General features: G+C 46.0%; 2 protein-coding genes across 5 annotated transcripts in view; one reads left to right on the forward strand and one right to left on the reverse strand.

The window, feature by feature from the left end:
- The first annotated feature begins 1,202 nt into the window (after window positions 1-1,202).
- On the forward strand, window positions 1,203-3,532 carry FAM166B (family with sequence similarity 166 member B). The gene is made up of 6 exons (XM_036738377.1): window positions 1,203-1,293; window positions 1,866-2,083; window positions 2,279-2,487; window positions 2,625-2,676; window positions 2,784-2,978; window positions 3,399-3,532. The coding sequence occupies exons 1-6, from the start codon at window positions 1,235-1,237 to the stop codon at window positions 3,530-3,532; spliced, it is 867 nt and encodes a 288-aa protein (XP_036594272.1). The 5' UTR covers window positions 1,203-1,234.
- Window positions 3,533-3,575: 43 nt separating this feature from the next.
- RUSC2 (RUN and SH3 domain containing 2) overlaps window positions 3,576-21,871 on the reverse strand; it is a 53,332-nt gene continuing 35,036 nt past the window's right edge. For 3 of the 4 annotated variants that reach the window (XM_036738374.1, XM_036738376.1, XM_036738373.1), the window contains 10 exons: window positions 9,327-10,013; window positions 8,815-9,000; window positions 8,434-8,577; window positions 7,967-8,043; window positions 7,517-7,691; window positions 7,235-7,340; window positions 5,978-6,024; window positions 4,777-5,569; window positions 4,400-4,537; window positions 3,576-4,314 (listed from right to left, as the gene is read on the reverse strand). In XM_036738374.1, coding sequence (XP_036594269.1) covers window positions 4,113-4,314; window positions 4,400-4,537; window positions 4,777-5,569; window positions 5,978-6,024; window positions 7,235-7,340; window positions 7,517-7,691; window positions 7,967-8,043; window positions 8,434-8,577; window positions 8,815-9,000; window positions 9,327-10,013 — 2,555 coding nt within the window. In that variant the 3' untranslated portion in view covers window positions 3,576-4,112. The remainder of the gene's footprint in view (window positions 4,315-4,399; window positions 4,538-4,776; window positions 5,570-5,977; window positions 6,025-7,234; window positions 7,341-7,516; window positions 7,692-7,966; window positions 8,044-8,433; window positions 8,578-8,814; window positions 9,001-9,326; window positions 10,014-21,871) is intronic. The other variant, XM_036738375.1, reaches the window with a different exon arrangement.

A 21,871-nucleotide genomic window follows, 5' to 3' on the forward strand; every position in this document is an offset into this window, starting at 1 on the left:
GCTGAGGACTGAGTACAGTGACTTGCCCAGGGACACACAGCTAGTGTCCGAAGCCTGGTTTGAACTTGGGAAGATGAGTTCTCTTGACCCCAGGCCTAGGGCTTTAACCCCCTGTGCCACCTGGCTACCCCACTGTCTCATTCCTTAGCCTGTGCTTTCTTCTCCTTTGAATTATACACCATTAATTTTGGCGTTTAGTGCCATTACAAAGCTGTACAAATGTTTTATGTGCTCAGTTTGTCTCTAGGAGACTATAAACTCTTTGAGGATCAGGGACAAAGTGTCATAATCGAATCCCCTGCAGTAGATTGGCACAGAACTGGTGCTGTGCCCTCTAAGCTCTTCTTGAATTATGCAGTCACTCAACCCTCCTCAGCCCCACCTTCCTCTGCCTTACAAAGAATTGCCTTATCTTTCCACATTGTATCAGATTGCTTTCCTGGGTGCCTCATCACCACCAGATCAGGGTCTCTCTAAAGACAAGAACTATGTTATCCTCCTTGGACCAAGGGTTCCAGAAGGGACGTAGACAAAATCTGCTCAGGGCTGGGATGGGGTCTTACCCTCTCTCCCTCTTGTGAAAGGTGGCCTCTAACTCAGTTGACTCAGACAAGGGGAATAGGAATGGTGTGTAATTTTTTGTTTTCTGTTCTTCCTCATAATGCATTCATTCACAAAGCATCTGAAGCACTTTCCTCGCTTAGCCTGTGAGGAAGGTGGTGTAAGAAGTATTCTCTTCATTTTTTTGAAGTGGGGAAAGCAGGGCAATTGGAGCTAAGTGCCTTGCCCAAGGTCACACAGCTAGCAAGTGGGTTGTCTGAGGCCGAATTTGAACTCAGGTCCTCCTGACTCCAGGGCAGGTGCTTTACTCACTGTGCCACCTGGCTGCCCCCCATTATCTTCATTTAAAGAGAAAACTGAGGCTCAGATTGAAATAAGGTTTTCTGTTTGCAAGGACAATGCTCAACCCTACTACACCATACCATCCCTTCAAATAAAGCTGTTTGCATCAGGGTTTGACTTACCCTGGGCTACGTGTGGCATATGTGCTACAGCAAATAGATCTGCTTTACAGGTGTCTGTTTGTCTCTGACTCTAAGGCAACCTGTCCCTTTCTCCTAAGTCCCTCCCCTTGCTCCACCCACTTCCCCATGTCCTGCCTTGCAGCCCTGGACACAACAGGCATACACAGGCCAGAGACTGATTGAGAAGAGCCTTTTTCTAGTCCAGGGCCATGGCCAGCTCTGCCTTCCCCCCAGGGCTACCACCTCGGGGTCCTTATTACATCCCAGGGTAAGGTTTGTCCACTGTAAGTACTCCCCTACCTAAGGTGGTGGGGGGATTGAGTAGGGAGCTGCGAGTGTTGGCGGGGGGGGGGGGGGGGGGGCGGGGGAGGGAGGAGTGGTGGTGATGGTAATGGTTAAATCAGTGGTATCAGGCCCAGAAGACAAACGGGGTGGAAGGACCCAGGGCTGGAGCTGCTATTGGGAGAGTACAGGGACAGTGCACCAGGGAAATTGTGACAGCAATCTCCTGGCCCCCATCCCCAGTGGCATGTTGTCATCTCCTTGGTAACAGTTGGAGGGAGTGGCCACTGAGCCAGGGGCCCCTCAGCTCTGAGATGGGTAGCCTGCTTCATCCTCCCGGCTTCCTGGGATGATAAGGGACGGTCAAGGCCTAGTGAATTGTTTCCTCCTGCTTCCATGGAGAGAAGGGGTGGTGTAGTGGGGTATGGTGATATCAGATATATGCAGGGATCATCAGGGAAGCATGTTTGCCTTAGTAGTACATAGTGGTGTTGGGAAATATGGGGATGATGGGAGGACGTTAGAGGCAGGGACTGAGTGGATGAACCCCCACCACAGGTACACTGGACACTGTCCACAACTTGGGTTCAGCCTCGGGAAGACCTATGGACAACTGACTGGACAGTTGCTGCTGTCTGGTCCCTCTGGCCTACCCTGGCCCCCTGCCCACCGCATGCTTCTGCCCCCGATCAATAATCCTGGATCTCCTGGGACAGACAAGCATTCCTGGCACGGACATGAGAGGATTAAGTCCAACATGATCCCAGGGTACACAGGTATGGTCAACTCAAATATTTGCCATTGGGGGAAAAGGACACATGAATAATACTCATTCTTCCCCATTCCAAGCCCCAGGGAAATAGGCACATGCCTCAATATTTAGCTCTTACATTTCTCACTGCCTGGAAAGGGCATTCACTTTTTCCTGCAGAGAGGATCCCCTAATCATCTCCTTCAATATGGCCTTCCAGGCTTTGTGCCCCGATCTCAGCACATCTTTGCCAAGAGATGCACTCAGGTATGGGCTGAAGCTTTGAGGGACTTCACTAGCCATCTAGGTACAGGGTATAAAGAGCTGCCAGAGGCTGAGAAGAAGGAGTTGGAGTGTAAGACACAGCATGAGAAGTCTGAGCCAGAAAAGCACCTGAAGCTGGAACTGGAGCCAGAGCAAAAAACAAAAGTGAGGGGCTATGACCAAAAGGATGGGAGAGATTGACAAGGGTGGTGGGGGAGGAAGAGGGGCTTCATTGTGTGTGCGTGTGTGTGATGGGCCAGATACTCCAATTCTGTCCCCAATCTCCTTTGGGGTCCCCTCAGGTCTCCCCCTATTCCATGGATGACAAAGATCCTGACAAGTTCTTCATCTCAGGTGAGTAATGGGTATGGTGGGTGGGTGACAGGATGGAGAATACTCCAGAGGGATGAAGAGAGGGGAGCAGCCCTTCTCTTAGACTCTGGATGTTCCTTTCCTCACAGGGTTTACTGGATATGTGCCAAGAGCCCGTTTTCACTTTGGGTCTACTTTCCCTATCCTCACCAATCAGGCTCTGCAGGAATTTGGGCAGATGTGCCCCGGAGCCAGGGGTCAGAGGGACCCTAAGCTTCTTCCCAGCCTTTCCAGGACCTACTTACAGAATTTAGGCATGGTGCCCTACTACAAGGGTTATGTGCCAGGTGAGACCTGGGGTAGAAGTCTGAATCAGATGGGGGTAGGGGGAGTAGAAAGCTTCGGGGAGTTAAGAGGCACAGGACAATAAAGGTCCTAGAAGCCTGGGTTAGAGCAGATTGGGATGGGTATAGAATACCAGATGGGGTGGACGGAACATCAGCTCCACATGAAGTTACAAACTGTCAGATCTTGGCAATTATCTAATCCCATCTGAGGCACCAGAAGAGGATTTACCGAAGGTCCAAGTTAGTGACTGATTCGAGAGGAGGTTCTTAAGAGTTTTCTCTATTGGCAAGGATGGTCTGGGGGTGTTTGGGAATGGAGAGGTACTAGGCAGAGTCTGGCTGAGAGAAAATGCCTCCCAGGCATGCACCAGATACCCCCAACACCATCGTGTTGCTTTGTGTGTCTGCTCTGTGTGACGGCCTCCCTTGGCTCCACAGGCTGTAAGTTCCAGTTCGGTCACACCTATGGGATTCTCCCCCATGAGGCTCTGAGCCTCAGAAACTTCCAGAAGCAGCTCCAATCCTACTTTCCCCAATGCCAGGCATACTGAAGGGGGTGGGGAGAGATGTCTGAGGATGGGGGAGGAGCAGGGACAGAGGCTGAGCACCTTTTTTATTAATATGCATAATAAATAAATAAATAAACATTGGCCTGGGCCCTCCCCCATATGGCCAGGGTGTTGGCAGCAGCCTATTTACAGCTGGGGGGGGGCCTGGGAGGGGCCAGCCCCAATACTGTTACTCCCCCCTCTCCACAGCACTGACCAGCCCAGAGTGCCCCCTGGGCTCCTCCACAACCCCTCTCTTTGTACCCTAGCTTCACAGCTGGGCATCATCCAGCCAGAAGATGGGGACAGGAGTTGAAGAAGTCCTGGCATCCCAGGGCCTAATCCTCTTTCTTCCTTGGGGGTGGGTGTGGGTAGTGGGTGGTCTGGGCTAGGGTCATTGGGACAGACTATGACGGATTAATGAATACAGAGCATATGGGGAGGGCAGGCTCGGGTACACAGGCAAGGCCCTTCAGGCTAATGGATCCTGGGGGCTGGAGGAGCCAAGTCTGTGCCCCAGCCTGGGCTCTGAGTCCCTAGGGAAAGTGAAGGTGCCTGGTGGGCTCCAGCATGCACAAGGGCCTCAATCTTGGGTGCCCCTGGGGGTAGGAGTTGGAGTGGGGGTTGGTGTCACATAGGCTACGGGCACCAGGCCAGTGTCAGAGCCTCTGCCACACCTAAGCCAATCACCCCCAGCTGGTCCCAGCACCCGCAGGATGTCCCCCTTGCAGAAGCTCAGTTGCCCAGGCCCTGTGGCCAAGTGGTGGCAGAGTGCTTGCACCTCACTGGGAAGAGAAAGAAATAGAAGTCAAATCTACTCCAGCCAATGGCCCTATATCCATCCCCACTTCCACCTCCTTCCATGCTCACCAGGGCAAATTAGGGGGCAGATCCAGGGCAGGTGGTTCTTCAGGGCTTTCCCTGGACTCTGACTCTCGGCGGGCACCCACTGTCTGTGCCACCAGTTGGAACACTGACTTGTCCAAGCTTAGCCAGTCTGAAGGCAGCCTGTGGAAGGGTAGGGGCAGAAAGGATTGGGGAGGACAACAGAGAGGGCCTTAGGTCCTCCTTCAAGCACTGCCCTTGGTATTAACACTTGTATCTCTCCTTCACTGACCAACTTTATGCTTGAGCTATAATGCCCTTGGAGGCATCAGGACTCTGACTATACCCCAGGTGCCCTCAACCTCAACTCTATCCCTTTTCTCGCCCTCTCCCTTCCCCTTGTATCCTGTGACCGCTCTCACCTATTCAGTGGCCGAGCCTCTCGCTGGGTCTTCCGGGAGCCAAACAGGTGTCCCCACTTGATACCTCCGGTAGTGGACTCCTGGGTCCCCTCCTCACTGCCTCCCTGGGGGGCTACAGGCCCTTCCCTCTCCCGGCTTCGCCTCAGCTCAGCTAGCACAGAGTCTGGAGGGCTCCCCATCCAGAAAGGCCAGCCTCTGTCTCGGCTGGGGGCTTCCTCAGCCGTGGGACAGGCTTCAGCCCCTTCTACCACACCTTCTCGGGGGGGTGGGGCCTGGGAGCCTCCTGCTCCTTTCTTCTTCTCACCACTCCGGGGGAATCTGGAGCCCTCACCAGAGCCATCAATGTAGACTTGGGAGCTCTGCATGAGCTGGTACCACCAACCAGCCTGCCCACTCCGTGCCCGCCCACCCTGCCCTGTGCCTGCTTGTGCCTCTGCTATAGTTGCCACCACCTTCTCTTCCTCTTCACCTCCTGCTGGGGCACCCACCCCTTTCACTCGCTCCCCCGGGGCTGCCCCATCCGTGCCCCCATGGCCCTCCTGTTCCCGGGAGCGTGCCAGCTGCAGAGTGGAATGGGCTGAGAGAAGCAGTCCCTGGGACACGCGGAGCAGCTCCTTCTGCTGTTGCTGCTGCCGGCCATTCTGGAGGAGCCGATGTTGGAACAGCAAGTCCAAGTTGAAGGGCAGCAGTGCCAGAGGCTGTAGCAGTAGCAGCAGCTCTTCAAACAGTCCTGGGCACACAGTGTGAGCTGCACTCAGGAAACCCCACGGCTGGTAATGGGCTTGAATGATATCTGCAAGGAAGAGGGAAGGGTGGGGGACCCACCCCGAGACAGACAATGGTTAACAGGGTGTGTATAAAGAGGAGGCATTGGTATAGCGATGAACAGGAGACTTCTGAGAACAACTTCCCTCCACAGGCCTTGGCTCCATTCTCATTCCTGACTAAATTTGGACCAGCAGCAATTCAGGAGAGTCACAGCTTAAGAGTCTTGGGCTGTTCCTTTCCCACCCAGGCTGGGGCTGGAGAACATGGAACAGTTCTCTGCTTAGGCCTGCCTGGTGATAAGCACAGGAAGGGGGCAGGTGTCTCATTCTGCCCAGCCTCTACGAAGGCTGCAGGGCAGAGTTCAGGTAGTCTATAGGGTTAGGCCAAAGTTTGGGGCTGGACGGCATGTTCTGGGGAGGGCAGTGGCAGTTACCTTCATGGTTGTACAGATGATTGAACCAGAACTCCAGGGAACGAATGCTGAAGGGAGATGAAAGCAGAGGTCTGAGCTCTGAGCTTGGACCCTACAGTTTGTAGTTGTAGAGAGGGTGTGTGGGGGACAGATACAGGGAGTTTGACAGGACTATGCTGAAAGTATTGTAAACTTGCTGTGATGTCTTGGGAGACCACTGGTGGATTGTGGGGGCTGAGGGTCACCTGGGATAATGAGTCATTCAGTCACATACATAGTGGGGACAGCTGGTAACCTCAGGGAGGAGCTATGAACAGAAGGGGGTGGGGTTTGATTATTCCTTGAGCTCAGAATTAATTAAAAACTTAGTGGCTGGATGGGGGAAGGGTATAACTATTAAACAGTAAAAAGGCAGTCTTTTTCTGGATGGTACAAGCCTGCTCGTCCATGTGAACAAACGAATGAGGAATCCAGATGGCTTCTGCCATTGGTCTGTATGGCAACTTGTGATCCAGAGCCCAGAACAAGCATGGAAACAAGTGACACTAAGCTTTAGCAAGGGTAGAACTAGCCTTAACAGCTGGCTAGTGAACTGAATAAATAGGTAAACTAAATAGGACAGATAAATGCTCCAGGGGACAGTACAGGACTTCTAAGGATTAGGAAGAGCCACAGAGATCTCCATGATGGGGTGAAGAAGCTAAACACAAAAGCATTGTGGGGTGGCCTGAAGCCACAGGAGGAATCTCAATCCTTTCTGGGTCGAGAGATAAGGACAAGAACCAAGGGGCAGCACAACTACAGAGCAGGAGAACTTGCAGTCTAGGGCCAGAAGAGATAGCTTGAGGGCCTGTATCTGGGGAAAAGATCAGATAGGTTCTAGGTGGGATTGAGGATACAACCTATGGCTAAAGTTTTATTATTAGCTTTATCAAGATAGCAGACTCTTAACTCCCTTTCCGGACTTCTGTTGTCTTACTTTAGTTTTTTAGTTAAATAATCCTTTTCAAACATTCGAGCTGGTTTTACGGGTTTGTAAACTGAAGAGATTTCCATGCACGTTTGTTAGGGAAGGCACATATGTATGATGGAAAAAGGGCTAGTATGCCAGAGAGAGGCTACAAGATAAAACCCTGGCAATGACTAAGGGACCAATTATGGGACTGGTGCCTTGTGTTTCTGCCCAGGAATATTCTGCTTACATTCAGTGCTGGGGTTGCAAGGGTGAGGTGGGCTGGGTTCATAAACTCAGGTGTATGTATATGATCATGTACTCACTTCAGAAGGCCAAGAATGAAGGCATTGAAGCGCATAGTATGACTGGTGAGCTCTGGGAACTGGCTGACCTTGTTGTAGAGGCCGTGTAGAATCTTGGTGGATGGACCTAAGGGGAATCCAGGGGAAGGAGGTGTCTGGTCTCAAAAGTACTGAGTTCAACACTGTGGCTCCCAAGTCTTCCCATTTCTAATTACCTCCCTGTGCCTCCCCCAGCCTTTCCCTCTATCCCTTCCTCTCAGTTTCTCCCTCAAGCTCCTCCCCTCCCCCACCCCTGTTGCATACCAAGTTGTGTGGAAGCTTCAACCACACTCCAGGGCATATTTTTGCGCTGCCCAATGATGACATCCAGCACGAAGGCCTTAAGCCCATCGCCCAGCACAGCCTGAACAGCTGGACATAGGTACTTCAGCACGAGGTGACCCACATTGGGGCTTACAGAGCTGTTTCCCAGCTTGGCCTGAGGAAGGAATTAGAGTAAGGAGGGGTGAAGATAAAGGGGCACAGGAGATTTTGAAAAGGTGGAGGACAGTGACTCCAGATGAAGCTCTCAGTCCATGGCTGGTCTTTTCCTTATCCGCCTCTAATTATCTCCCTTCGGGTTAGTCTTCATAGTTTCTCCCTTTCCACAGCTCCAAACCTTCATTCCTTCCCAAACCCTTTTTTCCCCATATGTTGAAAAAAGGGCAACCCAGTCAGAAAGGAAATAATTGTCCCTATTAATTTTTTCCGTACCTTAACCCCAGGATCTCTGCTTGTGCCAAAATGCGCCACGATGAGGTCCACAGCAGTGTTAACATCCTTCACTAGTCCTGGACAACAGACAGACAAAGTGGCTCTGCTGATGGAGACCCCCAAGCACAGTAACTGCTTCCAACATTGTCCAAGGAGAGTGATACTGCAAGGATAGGGACCTCAAAGGGGAGGGAGCACAAGCACCAGGATGGGAGGGCCTCATAAGCTCTGCTGCTTCTAGTAATTCTGCACTGAGAATATTGGCTTTAATATATACATATATACACACAATTAAACAAGCAGCTTTTTTTTTTTTTGCTCCCTCTCCCTACTCCAGGATGGACCAGGCTGATAAACTTTAGGGGGCTCGTGGACAGACAAGGATATTTTCAGTTTAGGCTAAGGATGAGGTGTGGCATTGACAGCAATGCCTCTGGCCCAAGTTGGGAGTTGGGGGGAGTTCCCACCTTTCTTCTGTAGGAGATCGATGGAGACAGCTTCTGTGTTGCCATCTGGGGAGAGACAGAACTCAGCCGGTGGCTTCTCAGCCAAGGAGAAGGGGTCAGAGAGGAAGTCAGTATGATTCAATGGCAACTGCTTCACTGCTTGACCTGGAAGGACAGTGGGAGAGACAATCGACCAACCCTCGCTATAACTTTTTGATCCCAGCCCTGATGCTGACCCTGACTTCATGAATTCCCCCCACTTTCTTGGCTTATCCCTGGGGATTGTGTCATTTGGAATTTGTGCCCCTGGGACTAGCTTGCTGGCCTCATCTCCAGCCTCTTCCTTTCAAGCTTTCAGCTGCAAAAGTCCATACACTCCTCTGCTCTCACTGATGCATGTACCATTTAGGCGGCAATGCAGGTGGCCTGCAGCACTGAGGGGTCCAGGGAACTCAAAAATGGGATTTCTCCGGGCCAGTCGAGTCTCTTGTGGCCTCCGGTCCAGGCTTCCCCCAAGACCTGGTGGCCCTAGTGGGTTCTTCCGCCTATATTCTCGCCACTTGAGAGCTTGAGGGGATAGGTGGTTGGCTATGGCATGGCAAAACAAGGAAGACAGAGAAGGAAGGTTAACTACAGGTTACCAGCATTTTCCACCCACCATATTGCTTGTCCCATGGGTCCTCTGGAGTGCTAGGGTAAGAGGAGACATTCTAATTGGGGGAGGAGGCCCCAAACATTCCCAGAGGGAGTCTTGACCCTGGGAAGATGTTCCTCAAGGGACCACCCAGGTGAAAGGCAAAGAGCCATTCACCATTTACTAGGAAGGGTGGGAACTATCCCCATAGGGCACGTTGGGGGTGTTTCCAAATGTGTATGGGTATTGCTGGGGGAGGCTGGAGAGATATGCTTAGTACCGTTACTAAGCCGGGATGCAATGTTGCCCTCACCACCTCCCCGGGCTAGGCTCTCAGCCCGGCTCAGGCTAGGTCCTGTGGGACCCAGGTGGGACAGGTTGCCTGCCCCATGGAGCCGATACTCAGAGAGCAGTGGGCTGGGCTCTGGTGGTAGCCTCTCAGTGGCCTCCAGCTGGTGGGCGGGACCAGGCATCAGGGCCTGCCGCACAGGGATCAGGTTGGCTGTGGCAGGGCAGGAGCGGCTTCGTGGTGGGGGGCCATCCACGGTGTGCTCAGGGGGAGAACAGGAGGCAGAGGAAGAGTCGGTGCTGGGCCCAAAGGGGCCTGAACTTCGGATGGGAGAATAGCTTCCCAGAGGGGATGGCCGAGAGGTGTCTGGGTCAGGTGCGGCCTTTCTGGTGCTTTCTTCAGGGAGGGAGGCAGCTCCATCCACTGTTCGGGGAGCAGGAGCAGGAGGCTGCGTTGAGGGGGCCAGGGCAGAGCCCTGGGAGGTGGAGGCCAGCAGGACAGGTGGCTGTGAACGGTTGCTGCCAGAGAGGCTGTAGAGTTGGGAGAGGCTGTGTAGGGCCCTGGCCTTGGGTAGCTGTTTAGGGAAATGGTGCTGGAACACGAAAGGCTGGATGGGCAGGGTGGTTGGTCGCTGTTCCTTGCTGTAGCGAAGGATGGGCCGATTTTCAGCACTGCCCCCTGTAGAGAGAAGGGAAAGGAATCAAAGAAGCAGGAAAATGAGACTAGAGAGGGAAAAAAATGGTGATAAGGACAGAAAATGAAATCTTGTGGAAAATGGGAATATCACCAGGCCCTGGAGAGAGAGAAAGATGGGGGATAACACTGATAGCTGGCACAGCACATTGGATCACTCCTTTCTTCTTCAAGTTTTCTCCTCTCTTAGAATCCATTGTACTAACTCCTTCTCACTCTCCCAACTGCTTTGTCTGGCTTTTGTGCCCCTTCTCCCTAAATGCAAGTTCACCACAAAGCTCTGCCATCAGTTTTTTTCTGTCCTCCCATTCAGCGTCCCCGTCATCCCCGCCGGCTGCCCGAGGCTCCAACTTTCCTTTCTCCTCAGTTCTAGCCCCTATTTCCAATTGCCTTCATATACTTCTACCTAGATATTCTGTCTTCACCTTGAAATCAGCGTGTTTAAAACTGAACTCATTATAGTCTCTCCAAAACTGGTTTTCCTTCCTTTCTTATCCTGGTTTCCCATACTCAATCTGGAGTTCTAGGATTGTTTTAAGGACCTTAGCACTTGTCTAGTTTAACCCCTCTCATGTACAAGGATAATATAACATTTTTTTTTGCAGGGGGGAAGGCAGGACAATTGGGGTTAAGTGACTTGCCCAAGGTCACACAGCTAGTAAGTGTGTCAAGTGTCTGAGGCTGAATTTGAACTCAGGTCCTCCTGACTCCAGGGCTGGTGTTCTACTGATAACGTAACATTCTTGAGAGTTGCCTAAATAGTTTTAGCTATGAAGAACTCCCTATTTCAGAAGGCAGCCCATTTTTTCAAGTGATAACTAGCAAATTCTTCCTTGTATAAAGGAGATTTGGTTACTTTTCCCTCTCAGTTGATGTAGTCAGAAGATCTTAGCACTTTGTTACCTTTTTATGAAGTGTGAACACTTTCTGATTGACTCAGAAGAGAGCAATGTCATTGAAGTCATGAACTCAAGTGATCCTTAAAATATGCCCCATTTGTTTCGGGCATTTTAGACAAGAGTCAGCAGTTATGGAAGTCCCCGAGAAGGAACTGTGGGGAGAGGTGATTATCTCCCTCTTCCACTGCCCTATTGATCATGACATCTAGTGGTGAGAGGAACTTGCTTAGAAAGAGGCACTCCCAGCTAACAGTTAGTCAGTTCAAGAGTTTGAGACACAGTTGAGGAAGCAAAGATATGTTCTGTGGACAGATACACATGAGGAGAGACAGTCACTTATGGCCAGAAACAGCATGATCTCTTGAAGCAGAGAAGAGAGCAGATATGGACTTGAAAGAGCTAACTCTGGCAATCACAAGTTCAGCTGTGAAGAGGGGTGAACCATGGGAACCCATCTAATCAACCCCACTTAACAGAGATGATGAACCCGAGGAGGGGTGGGTGAACTTCATGACAATTCCATGAATGAGAGAATCCTGTAGTTGTGGTCTTCCTTAGCCACATGTGTTCACTACATGTATGCCTCATTAACATTGTATGCTAAATTTGAACCCATTCTTCCCATGGATGCTATTTTTGTGAGATAGTGAGTTCCAAGTTTTGGGGGTGGGGAATGTTTTATGTCTACTATTTTTACTTTCCTACTAAATGCTTTTGCTAACAACCAATCGTGTCTACTGAATTACTATTTTTGGGAAGCACATTGGTGGGGGCTTATGAGCTATTGTAGTAGAAATGCAGATCCACAGACTAGTCCCTGGAACCTGGAAGTAGCAGTTGTCCTCTGGGGGACCCAACCCACCAATGTAAATGTAAGTTGGGGGAATATCTCAGAGAAGGTGCTACATTTGCATTGAGGTAAAAAAAAATCTGTAATATCTATCCATCTGTTATATTCTCTCTGTACATTAAAGAAATCTAAGCCTTTTTTTTATGTGACAGCCTTCAAATTTTGAAGACCACTCATCCTCAAATTTTCTTCAGTTCCTTCAACTGTTCCTTACAGAATATAGTTTCCAGATGCTGCACCAACTTGGTTGCTTTCTTATAGTTCAGTTTTGTCATTAATCCTTTAAAAACAGAATGCCTAGAACTTACCAAGATACTCCAGTCATGGTCCTATCAATATAGTACAGAAGGCCTATTAAATTCTAAATTTCTATACTTACTATACTTTTATTTAATGTAGTCTAAGGTTGTCAGCTTTTTCTAGCATCTGCATGTATTATCTAGCATGAATTGTTGTTAATCTATTTTTTTCCTGCCCTTTCCTTGTGTAATTAATTTTTAAAATCTAAAAGCAGCGATTTATCCTTATGTTAGATCTGGTTCACCCTGTGGTATGCTTTGGTTCATGAAACTATCTCTGATTTCTCTAGGTGACAGTAGTCTCTCCTTCTGCAAATTTTCCTGGGACCCTCTGTCTGGATTTCTTATTTGCTCATGTCACATTTTAACTTGTAGTATACTTATTAGGTACATTTGTGTCATCTTCACATTTGAAAAACACACCATCCATCTTTACATCCAAGCTGATAAAAATATTGAATAAGACAAAGCAAAGCTCTTTGAGGCACTCCACTAGAGATCATCCTCCATATGGACACATTAATCAACTATTTTTGGCTAGTCATTCACCAGTTAGAACATCCTCTTTCGGCAATCCTCAAATGGCTCTTTATTGCCTAGTGAGTAGAGTCCAAACTACTTATGATGACTTAGAGATCTTCCACCATCTGGGGCCACTATCTTTTCAGTCTTTTTTTATACTAATCTTCTCCATGTACTTGACTGTGCTTTAGCCCCCCATACCTAGAATGTCTTTTCTCTCTACCACTTCTGCCTGTTGAATTTTCCTATCCCTTTGTTTAAACTCAATTACAACTCTCCTCCATTAAGCCTTCTTTAATGAATTCTTTGATGTCTCCAGTTGGTCAATGTCCTCCCTAACCCTGCCTCCCCTGCTATGCATTTATCACCTACTAATTTGTATTATTGACATTTTTACATATATCATTACTAGACTGCAAACTTATTTAAACTTTGTATCTCTGCATACAATAGGTACTTAATATGTGTTGAACTAAACTGAAATATGCCAGACTATACCATTCATCATTCAATAATAATTCTAATGCCTTGAATTTAAGGTAACACTGATAATAGAAAAAACATTCCCTGACATGAAAATCCAATAACAAAAAATGAAATGAAGTTAATTTGGCATGACTTGATGAACCAAATTCTAAATTCCAGTAATCACTGCTTCATTTCTGAAATGCTGAAAACCTTTTTGTTTCATAATTAGTTTTAGAATTTTGTTGTTGATAGACATTAACCAATCTGGAGTTGCTAGAATCTACACTGTTTTGAAAATCGAAATTACATTTAACTGTCTGCAGCCTCCTTCTACATTTTCCATTCTTCACAATTCCTCAGTGTCACCAATCACATCAGTACATTGTTTTAGAAGCCTAGGGTATAATTCATTTGGGCCTGGTGAAAATTCATTTAAAAATTTAAATTCACCTATCTCCACACCTGTTCTGAGCTTCATTTATCTCTTAATCATAATTTGTTTCCACTCTTTCTAGTTTGAAGATCACTGTCTTAGGTAGAAAATACTCAAGGAAGGTAGGAGTGGAGTAATTCTTCTCTGTTAAGTGAACTTAATAATCTATTAATAATATCAATAATAATCTGTAATCTGCTCGAAGCTGTGGATCCAGTCCTTTCTTTTCTTTCTGAACACAGTTTTAACTTTTTTTTGGTTGTTTTTAGCTTTTCTCACAAACCTTAGCTCATTCTGGTTTTAGCCTTCCTGATATCCTGGCTGGCCACTGTGTATTTATCCTCAGTCACATGTTCATCCTTCTGTCTTTTGCATATGTGCTGTCAAAACCTGAGCTCATCAGAGAGCATCTTATGTAGGCACATTTTTATTTTCATAAGTCTTCCCTTTCTAGGATCATTTCTGATTTTAAGATTTTTATTGTTAGCACATCCATTCCCTAGAGTCATCTTTCCTTTTTGTATTCTCTGCCCTCAGCATCATAAATATCTTTGACATTTGCTTCCTTTAAGTTTATGTATTTATCTGACTATGCAGTGTTTCCTTCCTTGTCTATTAGAAATTCTAAAATGATACACTTACTTTTCCCCAAGTTTTCCAACTCCTTTACTTCACAAACCATTTCTTCTCTTGTAGGGGATACAACAAAGTTCCTTTCATTATCTCTTTAATCTTCTGAAAGATGCCATTGTTAGTAAGGCACCTGAAGAATTAATCAGATTTTCTGCTCTTAGAGACACAGCGTGGAGGCCTGAGTTTGAATCTCACTGCTGACACTTACTAGGTGTGTGAAACCTGGTCCAATCACAACCTCCCTTTGAGTGAAGGTTTTCTCATCTACAGAATGGGGAGAATAATACCTGTGGTATTTATCTCATAGGATTGTTATAAGAGTCAAATAAGATAATATATTTAATATGCTACATAAATGTCAGTTATTATTTTAGCAGAATGAGACTGTGACAGAAGAATACTCCTCTTTTAGGAGAAACTGACAATATCATTTATGTGCCCTGCAATGAGTGAGAGCTGGAGGAAATAGGCACTCAGTGGGAGGTCTAACTGGGGATACCAAAAAACTTGAAATTAGAAGAAAAGGAATTTTCCTGGAGGTGGGGTGGAGAGATTGGGGTAACTGAAGTACTGATGTGGGCTCCAAAGACGGTGATGGTGCACCTGCCTGCATGGCCATTTGGCCCCTTGTAGACTAGGCCCAGGGTTTACAGGGGTTTTCATTCAAGGCAGAATCAGTCTTAATCTGCTACTAAATATACAATTCTTCAGACAAACTGAACAGAACAGAGAAATGGGTTAAGAGGTAACAGCATAACTTTTAGGGATTGTAGCCCTGAGAACCTCTAGGAGAGGGGACAAGGAGGCAATTTCAGGAAAAGAATCTTTGGGACTATCTAGTTCTCTATCTTACTTTCCAGGATGGCCAGTGATTACAAAACAGCGTAAAGTCGGTGCCATACCAGGGCCAAAAGGAATAGTCTAAGGGCTCAAATTCAGAGTGAAGACTAGAAATCTCATCAGACATGGCAGGGGTCCCAATTCAAATTCCTTTTGGTCTTGAAGCCTGTGAGCAGGGACTGTTTTTGTTTTTTCTGCATAACACCAGTGCTTAGCATAGTGCCTGGCACTTAATAAATATTCATTATTATTTAGTAAAAATCAATTTTTTATTAATACTTATTTTTCTGGCATCTAAACTAGTCAATTTTGCAGCAGAGAAAGACACTGAAGCTTCATGCCTCATAAACTATGCTAGTCAAAGTGCTCTGTAGCTAGACTTCCAGCTGATGTCCTATTTTATCCTAAAACACCACTCAGATCATTTCAATCCCCTGCTCAGAAACTTTCAATGGCTCCCTACTGTCTACAGGATTTAGTCCAAATTTCTTATCCTGGCATTCAAGCCATTCTATAACCCTGTGCTCCAAATACATCTTTTACTTCTCTCTGAAATGCACGCTCACCTCTAGCCTTTTGTTCATTTCATTCTCTGCTCACTGCCCTGCTCCTAACCTATCTAAATCCTACCTATTCTTCATTTCTTGGCTTACGTCCTGCCTCCTCTGAGAAGCTTTCTATGGTCATTCCAGGTCACAACAACTTCCTTCTCTGAATTCCTTTCTGTCCGTACCAGCCACGTACCATAATGTATTGTTAGCTTGTCTCATATTTATCTTAGCGCTTGTATTAGGCTGCAAGACTGTGCTTTATACTTCTTTGAATATACATAGCTTTAGTACAACGCTGAGAACATAGTATGCTGTGCTATAATAACTCAAATTACTGTCAGTGGAAATCATATGTCATTACTGTAGGTTTTATGATAGTGTAACAAAGTATAAAGTGGGCTTTGGATGATCAGTTCTGAGAGGTAAATGACCATAACCTCGAGAACCAAAGAAAGTATCTGGAACTAGGAAGGGGAAAACTATTCCAGCCCTCACAGATGTCTCCTTTTTCTGACCTCTTGTAGGACTTAGGGCATGAAACACATCATCTAGCATTTAATAATACTTGCATTGTTCACTGTTGTTATTTTATGTGTGTCTCTTACCTTCCCAGATATATTACAGACTTCCTGAGGACATAGACAATGTCTTAAGTTTCTTTGTATTACCCATAGCACCGAGTACGAGGCTGCTGATCAACTGGACGAAGGGCTAAAGTGGTTAATGTTGTATTCTGAAGGACACTAATTTTCAAGTAAACACAAGTGGCTTATGCTTGAATCCCCTGCTTCTCCGTCTAGTTTCACCTTGAATTTTTGGCCCTGAACAGATTGTACCCAGACAGAAATGAGTGATGAGCTAGAATATGCCCACAGCCCTATCAGGGTTAGGCAGGCTCTCTATATTGGCCTAATTCCTAGTGCCTAATGCCAGTGGGAAACAGACCAGCAACTAAGAACCCAGAAGCCTTCCCTCTTCTCTGCACCCCCCGCCCCCTCCCACCCCGGGCATACTCACGGACTTGGATGGAAAAAACCCATGAGATAATCTTGGCTACTATTCCCATGTAAAAGCAGGATTGCTTCCATCACAGGAAAGTGACAACCACAGGTCCTTTCCTCCTCCCACCTTCCAGCCATTCACAGCTCCTAATTATACCTACATATAGCATCGCACAGATCCAAAGGGATCTGATCCTGTCCTGGACTTTCCTTTTCCCTTGGCCTTCTGCTTCTTCCTTCCCTTCTTGGACTAGTCGTCCTCTTTTTCTATGAAAGAACTGCTTACTTCTGTGTTGCACATTTGTGAAAAACAAAAACCACATAATTTCAGGGTTAGGAGGTAAATTTCCCTCTCTGTACCTTCTACTCACTACTACTAGTTTTTCTCCCATGAACCAAGTAAAACAAATCCTCTTTCACATGGAAAACCCCTAAGGCATTGCACTAGAAACCTTCTTCCATTTAGAGAAGAGTGATAGGGACTGGACCTGTGATTTTATTGGTGTAAGTAACTCTGCATGGAGAAACTGTTATCAATGCAAGGCGGCAGCACCTCCTCAGCACCTCAGTCTTAGAGAGTTGCCTAGATCACTGGGTGATTAAGTGACTTGCTTCTATCATACAGCTGGTATGTATCAGAGGTAGGATCTAAACCCAGGTCTTCCAAGTGGACACCGAACAATTAATTGCTACTTTTTGGGTCTTGCCATTCAACTAGTTTAAATTCACCTAATTGTGATATCATCTAACCCACATCCTCCCATCTTATCTTGGAAAAGAATAAAAGACTTCATAAAATACTTTGCTAAAATCTATATGCTCTAGCGTTTCCCTGATTACTAGTCAAATAATCCTGTCAAAAAAAGAGGTGGGGAGGGGCAGCTAGGTGGTGCAGTGAGTAGAACACCAGTGCTGGGGTCAGGAGGACCTGAATTCAAATCCAGCCTCAGATACTTGACACATGTACTAGCTGTGTAACCTTGGGCAAGTCACTAAACCCCAACTGCCTTTCCCACCCCGCCTCCCCCAAAAAAGAGGTAGGGATAATCCGGCATGGCCGCACTTGAAGTCCTTCTGGCTTTTAGCGATCACTACTTTCTTTTCCAGTCCTAGATATCACTTCTTGGGCAATCATTTTCAAACCATGCTCTCTGCTGCATTTCAGCATATCTCCTCCTTGCCTTCCTTCCTTCCTCCCTCCCTTCAGCCCACCAGTAACTCTGCCTTTGTGACACTAGGATCCAAAAGGTAAACTATTACCTTATCTTGCCCAGAACTAGGCTTCCATTTCTCAGACACTATTTCAAAACTTTGACAACACTCACATATCCCTTCCCCTTTGCAGATGGCCTTTATGCATTATCATTAGAATATAAACTTCTCAAGGACAAGGACTGTCTTGCTGGCTTTTATTAGTATCCCCAGAACTCAGTCTAGTGCCTGGCTCATAGTAAACACTTAATACATGTTTTATCTACTTGTATCTCTATTTATCATGAATCATCCCTTTTAATCATGACTAAGGGGAACCTGGTAAGGCTTTTCTGAATCCCTTTGAAATCCCTACAAGGTGTTAATCTATTGACAAAGTTAACTCCTTATTAAAATTAGTTTAGCTCTTTGATAAAGTATAAATCCACCTAGCATTATATGCTCTCCTTGCCCCTTTAACAACATATTAAGACTGATAGGGTCATGGCTAGTTATAGTCTGAGCTTCAGACTTGGCCCTTAAAAGCAAAGCCAGAGAGACAAATGCGGAGAATCAGACATGAGATGTCGAGAGCAGGACAACACAGAGAGACTCAGTGCTCTTCCATTTTGGACTATGAAGCAGATTTTTCTGATTTCATATTTATTCATATTAAATCTCATCTTGTGAGAGTTAGTTCAATATTCTAGCTTGTCATTTAACATATCAATTGATCTTCTTAGCTTTATATCTTCTGCAAATTTTGTGAGCAAGCCATTTATGCTTTTATTCAAGCAACTGACATAATGTTACACAGCACGGGGTCAACTACAGATACTCAAGTTGGCACTGAACTATTATTATTCACTTAGTTTCTTTAGGCCTAGTTATTCAACCACTCTCAAATCCAGCTATCTATGCTATCAGCTAGCCCTAGAGGGGGAGGAAGTCTGCACATCTCTGAACTATCTCTAGGTAACCACATGGTCGCAGATACAGTGTTAGATGGAGGCAGTGGCAAGACACTGAGGAGTTCCTGGGCCAGACTGGCAGCTACAGAAACTTGGAACTGGGAGAACACAGAAACAGTGGTGGAGAGATGGAAGAATTTTTGGAAAAGAATTAGATCAAAACTCTTGGAACCAGAAGAAGGGTTCCTAGACAACACCATTCCTAGGCCAGGCTGAGGTCTCATCTGGTGAGTTTACCTCCTCCATAACTCAATGTGGAGCTGATCTCTTTTCTTGGACTTGCACAGTCTACATAACATTGTTCTAGTTTACTTTTCCACATCATGGTCCTGTCCCCTGATACTCCTCTGTTTGGTTCAGGGATTCAGGATTATCCAAGAACTTCTTTGGGCCCAGGAATATCTCTTGTGCTCTACTGGTGCCATGCCACTGCTAGAGGCTTGAGTTCTTACAGCTGCTAGTTTGGGAACTCCTCTGGGTCACTGCGCCACTGCTGGCGATGGAACACGAGTCTCTATGTGCAGTCCCTTTCCTCTCAATATTTCTCGGCTCAGATTCTCCACATCTCTCGCCAGTCTTCTTTTGAAAGTCAAGTAGGGCATACGCAGCTCAGGTGTGTTTCTAGCCATAACACCATCACCAGCCTTAACAAGGCCTTAAGTGAAGGGCGGTTAGGAGGAAGGCAAGTTTATATCTTATCAAAGAGCTAAATTTGTTTATAATAAAGAGCTAGCTTTGTCAAGTACTGTGAAGGAGACACAACAGAGGATTCAGAAATATCTTACCGGGGTCTTAATACATTTCCTCTACAATGTGTTCTAGAATTCTTCCAGCAATAGAAATTTGCAGACTTCACCCTCTTCTCCAGACCTTTGGAACCTCTTCTGTTTTCCAATATTGTTCAAAATCATCAAAAGCATTTCAGTAATCATCTATGAAGCAGTGGTACAGTGAAAAGTGCTGGGCCTGGCATCTGGAAGAGCTGGTTTCAAATCCAGCCTCACATACTTACTAGCTGTATGACCCTGGGCAAGTCATTCAACCTGTCTGCCTCCATTTTCTCAACTGTAATATGGGGATTATTATAGCACCTACTTCGCAGAGTTGTTGTGAGGATTAAATATTTGTAAAACACCTAGCATGATGCTTGGCACATAGTAGGTGCTTAATAAATGCCTGTTCCCTTCATTTCCAGCCTCTTCATTTTCCTAACCCAAGAAGTAGTTCCTATGGACCTGGGGTTGCAATGAGGGCAGCTAGACACCTTCTGACCAACTCCTCACTTATTTTGGGTTTCTACTCCTGCTAATCATTTTTTCCTCTGTCCTTCAAATTCCAAAGACTATTCTCCTCGGATGAGAAAACAGAAGCAGAATGAGAATTTAGTAATCTGCCCTTCTCACTAATAGCTATTGTCATCATCACATCTACCAGGAGCACTGTTCCTAAACCTTTTCTCTTGCTCCCAGTAGTTATTAAAAAACAAAACTATCCTGTTACTAGCCCTTGCTTTCATCTTCTATCTATTTTAAGTGTATATTGGTTGATGAATTCTCTAAGCACCCACACACTGGTATCTTTAGACAACCCTGCCCTCCTTTTCAACTCCATTGAACTGTTTTTGTCTTTAGAATCTCATTATCGAGAGCTTTTCATTTTTCCTGGGCTGGTTGCCTTGTGGACTTTTAGTTCATAGTATCCTACCTATCCTTCTGCTGAACGCTTTTAGAAATACAGCCTCCCAGAATTTAGGATACATGCTTGAATTTCCTCTCATTCTCACAAATGCAGTGATACAGTAGTTAATTTCCCTCCCAAAGTTTTCACAGCATCTACTTCAACAACCATTTCTTCCTTGCTGGCGAGAGTCAGGTTTAGAATAGCAGTTCTCTGATTGGTTCCTGCAACTTCTGAAGTACGAAATGATCATTAAGACAAACCAGGAAATTATCTCTTCTTTTGGCAGAAAAATACACTAGCAATTTCTGAATAACTGAACCACCACCCTTCCTCCCCCTTCACTATGATATAATGCCTCTATGCCAGGTTTGCAATGTGTCTACAACTTGTCTATTTTTCTTCTCTGCTCTAATATCCTCCAATGGCAATGACATTTCTATTTTTGCCTCCATTGCTCTTCACTCAAATGCTTTCCATTAGGCTGTCCCCTTATGGTTCCTGATTTTTTTTTCCTCACAAGAGTCCAATTTCTTAAAATTCTATTGCTACTTGACTTTCCTCTTAAACTTTACTATGTGGAATAGGGCATACCTTCACAGAGCCATATTCTGGCCATGGCTCTCACCCTAACCAAGTCTCATTATATGAGGCCAAGTTTGTTTCCTCACATTGAGAGCTCTAGTTTATCTTTTTTCACTCATATTTTACACTTGTGTGTTGGAATCTTAGACCATGAGCTTGGTTACTTTCTCTTGCATTTTATTTCCTATGAATTCTTAGGCGTCTCCACTTTTCTTATATTGTAGTCTTCCTCTAGAGGATCTAGCTTGGCAGAAATACCAAACTAGTTTAACGTCCCTTTGATTAGATTCACAGACTCTAGCCAGAGATAATCTTAGTCCTTGTATGCATATGCATACTCCCTCCCTGGACAAAAGCTTATCATTTCAAGCTGTGGCCTAGAAATTAAAATCCTATTCTCAGACACCAATTACTTAACTTAAATCTCCCTTTCTCTTATGAAGTCCTTGTCTTCTACGATTATGTAGAAGTGATCAAAACACTACCTGTGTTCATAAAGTCTACAGTTTCTTGCCCAAGACTTCATGATCATTAGCAATGATTCCAACATTCCTTCTGGCAGCACCATTTGTGCCTACATCGATCACCAGTAGTGGGAAGTTGTCAGCTGACTGGACAAGTCTTGGATGGTTTTCTCCTGCATCTTGAATATACAGTGAGAGAAAACAGTGGATCCTTTTACTATCAGGCAGACATAGAGCTGCCTCATTTTACCTTTGCAGGGAGTCACCAGTCACCACTGCTTGTTTCTTCCTCTCACTCTTTATAGATGATCTAATAGTGTCATTGGATTCCTATCATTATGCCTTAGAGGACAAGTAGCTGCTTCCTCCTCAGAGAAGCAAGCTTTTTCTTTGGGCAGAAGCTAATGTCTACCACTTAGCTTCCAATGTTCTTTCCTTTCTCTTCCGTCACATTTTTCC

Source organism: Trichosurus vulpecula, chromosome 9 (assembly GCF_011100635.1).
Source record: "Trichosurus vulpecula isolate mTriVul1 chromosome 9, mTriVul1.pri, whole genome shotgun sequence".
Classification (NCBI taxonomy): Eukaryota; Metazoa; Chordata; class Mammalia; order Diprotodontia; family Phalangeridae; genus Trichosurus; species Trichosurus vulpecula.

Excerpts from the sequence above, each read along its gene's own strand:
- FAM166B (XM_036738377.1), top strand. The coding sequence starts at position 1,235 with ATGGCCAGCTCTGCCTTCCCCCCAGGGCTACCACCTCGGGGTCCTTAT. Across the intron at positions 2,084-2,278 it reads CATGATCCCAGGGTACACAG|GCTTTGTGCCCCGATCTCAG; the intron begins GTATGGTCAACT and ends ATGGCCTTCCAG. Across the intron at positions 2,979-3,398 it reads CTACTACAAGGGTTATGTGC|CGGCCTCCCTTGGCTCCACA; the intron begins CAGGTGAGACCT and ends TGCTCTGTGTGA.